We start from the raw sequence: 11,254 nt of genomic DNA, 5'->3' as shown, positions 1-11,254 counted from the left end.
GGAGGACACAGGAGGGCTGACCTCACGCTTCCATTCCCACCCGTGAATGCCTCCCAGGCCTCTCACTGGGCAGGGCTCCTGCATGGGAGGGACCGAAAGACTTGCACAGGACACCAGCGAGTTGCACTTATGTATTCAGTTCCCTACGTACCGGAGTAACAGGGCCTAGGAAGGGGAAGAGAAACACTGGAAGAGCTGCCTGGCTGGAGTAACTACCTAACCTAAGTCATGGCTTCCTACACTTTACAAAATCATCTTCCTACAGGAGAAGCGGCTGCCGCAGGGGTAGCAGGGGTTGCAAGGGTCGCAGGGGTTGCAGGGGCTGCAGGGGCTGCAGGGGTTACAGGGGTTGCAGGGGTTGCAGGGGCTGCAGGGAGACGTGCAGGGGTAGCACGGGGACTCGATCTTGACGCAGCTGCCGAGCCCGTAGGAGTAGGTCACGTCCTTCTCGTCCACGCACGGGGGCAGGCTGAACTCTTTGCAGATGTTCATGTAGCTGTACTTCTTCGACCCGAGGCAGTCGTACCTGTTCTCCCTCTCCGCCGACACACACACCTTGCCGTCCTTCACTCGAACCTTTACTTGGTCGGGTTCGAAGCCGCACACGTTCACCGATCCTAAAATGTTACTGCTACAGCAAGAGGAGGCCAGAATCCTGTTGGTGGTTCTTCTCAGTCTGCAATGGAGAAAGCGGACAGGGTGAGAGGGAACTCTCAGAACTCGGCTCGAGAAGCAATATTTTGATCTCCATTTTTTTTTTTAAAGTAGCAAACGTCAACACCAGTCAGCATGAAAAGTCAAACTTTACGCAAGTGTAGAAAGTAAACAACAGAAGGCCTCCCATGTAAATGACACGCCCCACAGGTACACCTCTGTTAGCAACCGTTAGATGCTTGGCCTTCCAGATATGTCTTTTGTATTTAAATCCCAGCTCCTCCTTTTATTGGTTACGGGAACTTGGGCAGGTTCCTTACCCTCTCTGGTGCCTCAGTTTCCTCATCTGTAAATGAAAATAACCACAGTACCTACATCATAGTATTGGTTCAATGAAATTATGTATTTTGCCTAAAATTGTACTTGGCACATGATAAACCTGCTTAATTATTACCATGATCATCATTATTATTGCTATTATGTTTTTTTTTAACAGGATCCAACTAATAAGATACCGCTTAAAATGATGGCTGTCAGGCTTAGACTTTAGCCCTGCGTATCCGCAGGACTGGTGCCACCACTGGGCCATCACACAGACCCAGCCTCAACCCTCCATCAACAAATGGCAAGGCAGGATGCTAGGCCCCCCCCCCACCAGTCTCCTCCTGCCTGAGGCTGCTCCAGACTCTGGCTGGCTGGCCACAGCAGGGACGTCACCTTGCAGGGGGCTGTGTGCTGGATCCTACCACCTCCTCCTCCAGCGACTTCATGCTGGCAGCTTGAAATATATCACGGTGAGAATCTTTACACCATGGAAATTGTAAAGAGAAAAACAAAGGTTTTTCTCTTCCCGCCACCACGCTGCTTGGTAAATACCCCTGCTTGTGGCCCTCGGAGCAGATCTCAGTAGTTCCTATAAAGCTGCCTTATTGCTGCTCCAGTGCATAAATCCTGAATAACAAAACAACAACAACAACAGCTCACACTAATCAATCACTTACGATACATCAAGAGGTAGTCAAGTGAAGTGCATACGAGCGCAAGTCCTGCAACCTGTTCAGGTCCAAATCTTGGCCCTGCCACGTGGACAAGTTCCTGAATCTCTGTGCCTCAGTTTCCTCGTCTGTGACTCTGGGACCTACTTCTGGGGTTGTTGTGAGGCTTAAGTTAGTTAATGAATAAAAAGTATTTATAACAGTGCTTGGCATGTGATGAAGATGTTGGGTTTTGTCTCTCCCCTTCCCCCACCCCCAATGTACCATGGACAGTGCTAACCTGGTGAAGGCATTGCTTTGTTTAATCTTCACAATAACCCTTTGTTGCAGATGTAATTATCGCCGCTTTACAGACAAGGAGAAGGGAAAGGTGGTGAATGGCAGAGTCTGGGTTCATATTCAGGCCTATTGATGGCAAGGCTATGAGCTTTCAGACTCTGCCTGCCCGGGTCCATTTGCTAACTGCCCAGTCCTTCCAAAGACGGCTCAGTGCTCCGAAATGGTCTTTTGTCCCTGAGCCCGAAGGCAGTCTGGGTCCTGAGAGCCACTCCTGGCAGCCCCTGCATCGCTGTCTCCAAAGGAAGGCCTGGGTGTGAGGCATTCCTAGAACTTCCTCCAGCTGGAGGCGTCTGGACTCAATGATTGAGCTATTGGCTTGAGATACATTTTAAATTCTTGCTTTTTATGCTGGATTTTGTTTACACACTTCTTTTTGTTACAAAAGTTAGGCAAGTTCATTGCAGAAAACTCAGGAACTACAGATAAGCAAAAAGATGGTATATTTTTTAAATGCCCACAATCCTATATAACATTTAACATTTGGGGTTAGACTTTCTGTGTGTGTGTGTCTATTTCTGCATAGATATATAGTTTTGTGTGAGCTATTATGAAATCATGCTATACATATGGCTTCAAATCTGCATTTTTCACTTGATAAGCCCTAACATGATTGGTTTGACAATGTGAGTCCTTGTACTGACAATCATAAATTAGCTTACTGGCTAATTCCAAAACGGTCTAATAGAAAACTGTCCTAGAAGATGCTGAGGCTGACAGAAAACTTACGCAAGGCACCCAGAGGACTGGGACAGTCATCCGGCTCTATTTCCACCCCGGGGGTGGTATGGGGCCCAGATGTCTTTCCTGCCCTGGGTGTGCCAGGGTCCCCATAGGCCATACTCCGAGGAAAGGAAGAGAATTGGACGGCCTTTGAAATCTGTACGTATCCCTGTGAGAACAACAGGAGAAAAGCATTCTGCCTCCCTGGATGGGCAGAGAGCAGCCCACAAAGGTGCTCCATGTCTCTGCGGATGGAGCACAGGCTTGAAGCCCCAACAGCCCACGCCGAGAGTGGAGCACAGAGCGGACGCGTGCCCAGGTCTCCAAGAACCTCCCTGGGTGCGTGTGGACTGAGAGCCAAGCTCTTCTGTTCAGCTCAGACCTTCCCGTTGGAGATAAGAAACATCAAAGCCCACTGTGAAGGCAGGGCTGGGCCTCACAAAGAATGGCCAGGGACCCCAAGCGGGACTGCTAGACCTGGCTGCTGCCACGACTGATTTCACCTAAGCCCCAGGCCCTGTGCAGGAGGTGGATCTGGGAGCCAGATCTACAAGCCACAGCGGACTCCAAAGATCCATCTCCTCCTCTTAGCAACCTGCATCTTCGGGTACAATTTCATGTATTGTATTGCTAAGACTCCCCCTCGCCTCTATTCCCATCACTCTGTCTCCTTAGTCCCTACAGCAGCTGCACAGGAGTCTCTCCAATGTGGATCTTCAGAAAGTTGCCTAAAGAGTCTTGGTACAGTCAGGTTTTTCTTCCTTTTGTTCCTAGGTCAGAGGCTAACAGCGAGGATGTGTGGGTTTAGGAGAAATTGCCAGAGCCACATTTTACTCATCAGACTCTCAACTTGCAACCTGACTGCTGCCTAGAGGTGTACTCAGCATCCCACATGGGATTTTCCGTGGCTCCGTGGGGACTGCCTCCTATCCTTGTCATGAGGTGGAGCTGAGCCACAATAAACGGGGAAACTGGCCCCTTGGGTTTGTTGCAGGAGCCTCTGGAAAGCTGGGGTGAAGCGAGTGGACAGCCAGTGTCTATGTCTGCCACCTCTTCTCCCTCCGGAAGCTGAATTTCACCTGAACGTACAACCCAGCTCCTGAACGTGACATGTACGGCCCACTGCAACGAAGAGCTATCCAGCCAGCCATCTGCACAAAGATGTAACCGAGGTGAAGCCTGGTGGTGAATAAAGTAACAAAGATGTCAAAAAGGCCTGTCTTGCCCTAGCTGGTTTGGCTTAGTGGACAGAGTGTTGGCCTGCGGACTGAAGGGTCCCAGGTTCGACTGCAGTCAAGGGCACATGCCCGGGGTTGCGGGCTCGATCCTCAGTAGGGGGCATGCAGGAGGCAGCCGATCAATGATTCTCTCTCATCATTGATGTTTCTCTCTCTCTCTCTTCCTCTCCCTTCCTCTCTGAAATCAATATATATATATATATATATATATATATATATATATATATATATATGCCTCTCTTTACCCAAGAGCCAAGGAAAGTAGGCCTTTCTCTAGTGATCCTTGAAGTACTTTGCTTTTTCTCCTAATTTAGAGCCCTTTAGGACCTATTAAACTAGATTCCTCTTTTCCAACATGTTTTTCCCTCTCTTCTTTCTTCTCCCTCGTCCCTTCTTTTCCGGCCTTGTCTCTCTTCTCCAGATTTTGGTTGATACTGAAGAACGATGCCACCGGCAGGAGCAGAGTCGAGTCGCCCGACGCAGGTGCCTCCGCCACAGAGCTGGTGGAAACAGGTGGCTCGGCCCCACCCCCAGAGTGCTGACTCAGCAGGCCTGCGCTGAGAATTTGCATTTCTAACCGGTTCCAGGTGGTGCTCCCTGCTGGCCCAGAGACCACTCTTTGAGAACCACTGAGCAGACTAGGCAAACCTGGCTTTCAAGTCCCGCATCGCCCACCTCCTGGCGATCAAGCACATGGCTGCAAAGTGTGTTCCATGATCAGTGAGATGGCCAGGATGGTACAAGGATGAAACGAAGTGGAAGGTCGAGGGGCAGTTTTCACTCTTAAAAGGGTAAGTCTATTACCAGGCTCCACCTTACTCAGGCTTTCCCCAAACCTGAGGTTTTAAGTGATCAAACCCCACGTCCTGTATCATTAAACACGGTCAAACCGAATAGCAGACATGCACTTGGCCTAGATGGGCAGCAACTCCTACTCCTGCCCGCCTGGGGTGACGGGGCTCCGAGACCTGTGGGTAAGAGGAGATTGTGATTCCTTCCTTCCCACGGAGGGAAGCCAGTCTTTCACCCGCCAGGGTGCTCCCCTTTAACTAGGCCATAGCTTCGGAGTCAAGGAACGGGGTGGGGGTGGGGGATGAGAAGGTTTCCCCGAGGGCTTAGATCTGGGCCAGGCCCTGCTAAACCGGCAAAGAAGCCACCATGAGGGCTGGCCTTCATCAGCCTCAAGAGTGAGAGTGATTCCGTGAAAACCCCGTTCTCAGAGTGTGAAGGGGCGAACCAGGAAAGAAATGAGAAGGCAGATGTGTGAGGCTCACAGAAGACGGGGTGCCCCTGGTGTGGGGATCTTCAAGGGAATTTTTTTGCTGAGACTCAGGCCGACCACAGTGGTGTCAGCAAAGGCTGCAGGGGTGAGGCCACCGCCCCCTGTGGGGTGGCTGCAAATCCAGGTTCCTCTGTCCATAAAGACGGCTGCCAGGAAACAGGGCCTCATTAAGTAGACAGCGAACTCCGAGGGGCAGGGGTGCGCGGCGGCTGGCTATTGTTTGTTTCTCCCACGTGAGCACAGAGGCCGGGGAGCCCACAGTGTGGCGGTGACTGAGGTGCAAACCAAGTCGGGTTGGCGGCACGGCTTCTTACAAAGGAAATCAAATTCAGGGATTTCAGTCCTTGTAAGCCCAGGAGAGCAAGGAAGGTCAGGGGAGCAGCTCGTGTGTGCTTGCTGTGCAGGCGTTACTTTGGCGGGGAAAAGCGAACATCCAAGAAGCTAAAGAAACAAGAGGACTTGCTTGGGTCTCTACCGAGGAAGACACTTCCGACGTGTCTCTTGAAGCAGCTGCTCAGTAAACAATGGGAATGATCGGGCCTTCCGTCCCCAGTTTCTACCCACATGCACACAAGTACGCAGGCACACACCTCCATCACGTAGCTACACTCAGGAATGCTCAAGAAACTCGGGGGGCAATTCAGCCGTCCAGAGGCAGAGCAGGCGGACTCCCGCACAGAAACCCTATGCCGGTGAGGCCGTGGCCACCGCAGACCACGGAATCTTACTTTCCGGGTCAACAAAGAACCTTCTGGACAACACAACGTGGCATCTGACAGGACATGTCCTCCCGAACCAAACAGCTAGCGTTTTTTTAAAGGAGCAAAAAGGTCATGAATATGATCGCTAAACTCCAAAAGCCTCGGGCAATGTTCCACACCGAAAACTGTTTTTAAAAATGGAATCAAGCTAATATTTCTGGATCTGTTTAGTCACGGATTGGGCGTTAGCTGAGATGTAAGCAAAAGAGAGGCATTTCACTGGAAGAAAAAATATTTTAACAGTGAGAGTCCTCGGGGATTGGGGCTAGAGTTTGAAATTTTCATCCACGTTGAGGAAAATGGAATATTTAGGATAGTGAAATGTTGAGCTGTCAGAAATAGAGCCTAGGAGGCTATGAATGTTCTGGAAGGAAAGCGGCTGCGAGGAGACACAAGAGGGCAAGTCTGAGGTCACTTCTAAAATGGATCTAGCAGTTTAGAGATCTGGGAATTAATGTAAAGACATCACCAGCTTCATGTACTGCCGCAGGCACAGAAAATAATGAGCAAAAGTCCAGACATTGTCAGGGAAAGTATCACAAACCTGGTGTACAAACCACGCTGCTGAGAATTAAGCTTGAAGTTTAATTCAAGAAGTAGGGCCTCCTGGAGGCGGAGGGCGCCCAGATGATAAAGAACAGAGGCATTCTCCCCTGGGGGGGGTCCGAGAGGAGGGACAGCCAGGGGACATAGGCAGAAAGGACGTGAATCCAAGGTCATCAAGTATTCAAAGGGAGAGTGGACACAGATCAAATATTACAGTAGAACCCCTGGTTCAATGTGCATGCTTCTTGTAACTTGATACTCTAAGGAGTAAAAATAAAAAGTGGTTCAAATTGAGTGTAGATGAGTTTATAGGCAATAACCCCATCCCCCACTATGAAGGCAGGCTTGTTCCTAACCTTTGGTGACTGATGACATGGACAATAATTGCCTTGTTACCTTTTCCAGTGAAACATCACTGTCACTGTTGTCAAGGGTCTCACTCACTCCCTGTCTCCCTATCTCCTTCTCTCTCTCTCTCTCTCTCTCTCTCTCTCTCTAATCTATTAATTAACCATCAGGATGGGACAATGCTGTTTAAAGATACAAACTTGCAATGAGTAGTAAATAAGTTCTAGTGATCTAACATTAGCTCTAGCATTAGCACAGTATAGGAATATAGACAAGAATATTGTATTATAATCATCAAACTTGCTAAGGGAATAGAACTTAATTATTTCAACCACTAAAAAGAAATGATAATTATGTTGTGTGATAGAAGTGCTAATTATCGCTACAATGGCAGCCGTATTACAATATACGAATGTCACAAATTACCATGTTGTACACCTTAAACTTACACAAAGGTATATATCAAGTATAGTTCAACAAAAATATCTATCATCTACTTGTGCACATCCTTAAAAAATAGCATATTAAATAGTTTTTTTTTGTACCTTGCTTTTTTTCACTTAATACAACAATACCTAAAATGCTTCATCAATCCTTTTTACATCTACATTATCATTTCAATGTATGGATGGACCAGAATTTATTTCACCAGGGGACTGGGCTTTCAAGCAGTTTTATCAACAATTGTAACAGACTAGACAGCATATGTTCAAAAGGAAAGCTTCTCCAGACCAAAGAAGAAAATGTAATCAAACAGAAAAAATTTTAAATGACTTTTAAAATTGCCCGATTCAATTAATGAAGCCTTTCCAGCTGTGTTCTGAAAGCGGAGACCCTCAGTTCTGTCGTTCATTTGCACGACCTTTACTAGAGTTGGAGGGAGAGGCCAACATAATAGAACCAACTCCAGATGAATTTTAAATCTTCGTCTGAAGTTGGGGGATGAGAGAAAGGTTCTCAGACAACACCCAGAAAATGCCTCTATTGTTCCATTTGCTCTTAAAGCCTCTGGCAGACATTAAGGATTTGATCAATTATTATTACTTCTCCTGGAGTCGTTTCTGTAAGTCCAAATACACTCAAATCACTTTATTCATAACCAGAAAAAATGTGTGGCTCACTACCTCCAATAGCTTTTTAATGACACCTCCTGCTTCTCTTCCTCATTAAAGCCGTATTATTTATCATGTTGGCACTCCTGCTATACACCAACAACAACCCTGCCAATTGACATCATTACACCGTCTTTTGAGGATCTCCTAATTCCCATCACAGACCCTTTCCCTCGTCTTTTCTTAAATCTTTGCTAAGACACCAGAGGCATTCTCTTGAACCCTCTTCATCAATATCGATGGTCCCATCCCCCCCCCACCCTTACTCTAACTTATAAGGCTAATATACCAACTATAAAAATCTCGAAAAGTTCCTTTACTTGGCAAGCTCTCTCTTTTCATCTTCTATGGCTCTAATGGCTTTCCTCTCCAAACTTCTGAGGGATGGTCGGAGACAGTAAAGCTTGACGTCACACAGGCAACAAGGGTAGAGATCGCACAGGCCGCAGGATCGTGAGCGCTTCGAATAGCACAGGCAGTACGGGTACGGGTGCAAGTCACAACAGCAGTACGGGTGCATGTATAAGTCGCACAGGCATCGTGTGCTGAGCTCGTCGATGCATCTCAATTGCCTCAGTTCTCTGTCCACCTTCTTTATGTCCCTTCTAACACTGTCCAAAAGACAACTCAGTGCAGCCATTACAGTCACACCTTATTGTTCTGTGAGTACCTTTGGGAAATGGCACTCGGGGGAAAAAAATTGTTCTAAGCTCTTCTCAGAAGTTTCCTTTAAAAATAAATGAGGCACACATGCTTCACTTACTTTAAAGCTTGTGTTCTGTGACCTCACCAGCCTCCTCAGGATGTCATAGTCGTTTGGTTGCCATGAGAACCGTACACAGACATGGTCTCCAGAGGCCCTCCTGAGGGTTAGAAAGCTACTCTCAGAACGGTACTAATGTTGAAATGCCATTCATCTCGAAGTGGGATGGGTCCCCCAAGCACTCACAGCTCTTTGGGGTTCATGGGGCTAAACTTGAATGTCCTTGACTTGTGTGTGGGTGCCCCGAGGACTGGCTAAAGTGCCGAAGATCTCAGTGTGGGCGATGGAAGGAGCTGCCTGGCTCCGTTTTCTACATTCTTCTAGCTGCTTAGCCTTGACATCACGCTTAGCCTTGCCCCTTACGCTCTGGGGTTCATTCTGGCTCCTAGTCTCTTCATACGCAGAATATAAAGAGCTTTCCCATGGTTCTCCTTACAAAGTCATCCTCAAGTCAGTCTTTGTCCTTGACCTTTTGAGCCCCGAGTCTCTGAGTCCTGCCCCCCCCTTTTTTTTTATCCTCACCAAAGGATATATGTTTATTTACTTTAGAGATAGAGGAAGGGGGAGAGAGAAAAAATCGATGTGAAAGAGAAACATCGATCAGTTGCCTCCAAATGCACCCTGACCAGGGATCAAACCCGAAACCTGGGTATGTGCCCTGACCGGGAATTAAACTGGCGATGCTTCAAGTGTACAGGGCAGGACGACGCTCCAGCCAGCGGAGCCTCCAGCCAGGGCTGAGTCCTGCCCTTTAAGAGCTGGAGTCCTGGGACATCAGTTCTCCAGTGGTCTGGTCCTGCTCTTAAGTGTCCATCTCTCAAGGCTTAGGGTCCTGTCCTCAGTCGCACTGCCCAGCAACTACACCTCTGTTCTTGTGCCCAAGTCTCCAGTGCCTTGTCCCTGAGTGCTTCCTTGATACCCTTGTAGCCATGCCTTACGTTGCTCGAAGCCAACTGCCCGAAACCCCTACTTGGGCAGGTTTCCTGTGCTCCCAACTGGCTCAACACACTGGGCCTCAGGCTCAGCCTCAGCCTCAGCCTTGGCTCGAGTACTTGGGCCCTTCCTCTCCAACTGCTATCCAGCTCTCAATCCCCCTTTTTATGGACTAAGACCCAGGGCACTTGAGGACAAGTAGTTGGATGTGACACTGGAGAAGGAGACCAGGGCCAGGCTCGCAGTGACTTGTGGGCCAGCCAAAGAGTTTGGACTTTATTTTGGACACAGTGAAGAATCCCTGATTTTCTTTGTTGTTGCGAGAAGTTGAAAGGTAGGTCTGAGAGCCCCACTGGAGGTACACCGAAAGGGGATAACAGTAGCGGAGACTTCTGCTGGAAGGCAAGAGACAGCCAAAGTCTGGACTGGGGGTCCCTGCTAGAGGGATGGCAAGAAGGGAGCCAATGGGATCACCTTCCCCACATCCACTCAGGCCACATCCAATCCATTCTCCATGTGGCAGCTAGAGTGACTTTCATATATAAATCGGTCATTCCTTAACCCCACCCCAAAAAATGTCTTCAATGCCTTTTCTGTCCTGATAGAAGAAGGGCCCAAATCCTTTTAAGGTGCTGAACAATAGGGCCTCGAACCTACCTCTCCAGTCTCCCCTCCCATCATCATTCCTGTAATTCTTTGGCTTGAGCCACAATGGTCTTCTTGAAATCTCACTCAGTCCATCTCATTTAGGACTGTGGGCACTCTGATCTGCCTGTTTAGAAATTGAACTCCCACACCATGTCCTTGATCTAGTTAACTCCCAAGGAATTCTTTTGATCTCTTCAATTTCCCTTCCCCAAACTGAACACTCATGACTTTGCATATTTCTTTTGCACCATCATTTGTCTGTTTCCCCAAATATAAAGGCAGGGACCTTGTCTTTTTTTCTTTCTTCAATTTTTTTAAAAATTAATTTGAGAGAGAGGGAAGGAGGGGAAAGAGAGAGAGAGAGAGAGAGAGAGAGAGAGAGAGAGAGAGAGATCAATTTGTTGTTCCACTTATTTACATATTCATTGGTTGATTCTTGTATGTGGCCTGACCACGGATCAAACCCTACAAACTTGGCATATTGGGATGACTCTCTAACCAACTGAGCTACCTGGCCAGGAAAACTTCTCTTTTTTCCTCATCATTAACTCTCTAACCTATCACACTGCCTGGCACATACTAGTATTAGGGGCTTCAGATTTATTCACCGAATGACCAAATTAACGAATTAAACAGCATTTAACAAATAGCACAAGGATAGAGGGAGGGCGTAATGACTCCTAGGTTTCTAGCTTGGCAGATTCATGGTGCCATTGACTGGGTAAGAGACACAGGAAGAAGAATGAGTTTGGAGGACATGCTGAACTTGAGGTGTACATGACAACTTTAAGGTAGAAACATGGAGTAGTCTGTGGATAAGTGGGTCTGGAACTCAAGAGAAAGCTGGACTGGAGATATCAATTCAAGAGCCACAGTTTTATAGGTAGTTGGAACCCTGCAGTGGGCAAGATCATT

General features: G+C 47.9%; 1 protein-coding gene across 1 annotated transcript; it reads right to left on the bottom strand.

The window, feature by feature from the left end:
• Window positions 1-243: 243 nt before the first annotated feature.
• ODF1 (outer dense fiber of sperm tails 1) lies at window positions 244-8,635 on the bottom strand (the record flags this gene model as incomplete). Its single annotated transcript, XM_079796527.1, has 2 exons — window positions 244-676; window positions 8,316-8,635. The coding sequence occupies 2 exons, from the start codon at window positions 8,633-8,635 to the stop codon at window positions 244-246; spliced, it is 753 nt and encodes a 250-aa protein (XP_079652653.1).
• Window positions 8,636-11,254: the final 2,619 nt, after the last annotated feature.

The sequence above is a fragment of the Cnephaeus nilssonii genome, assembly GCF_951640355.1.
Source record: "Cnephaeus nilssonii genome assembly, chromosome: 18".
In the NCBI taxonomy this organism is placed as follows: domain Eukaryota; kingdom Metazoa; phylum Chordata; class Mammalia; order Chiroptera; family Vespertilionidae; genus Cnephaeus; species Cnephaeus nilssonii.
The sequence above is the reverse complement of the archived record's forward strand: the minus strand, read 5'-3'. Positions and strand labels throughout refer to the sequence as shown.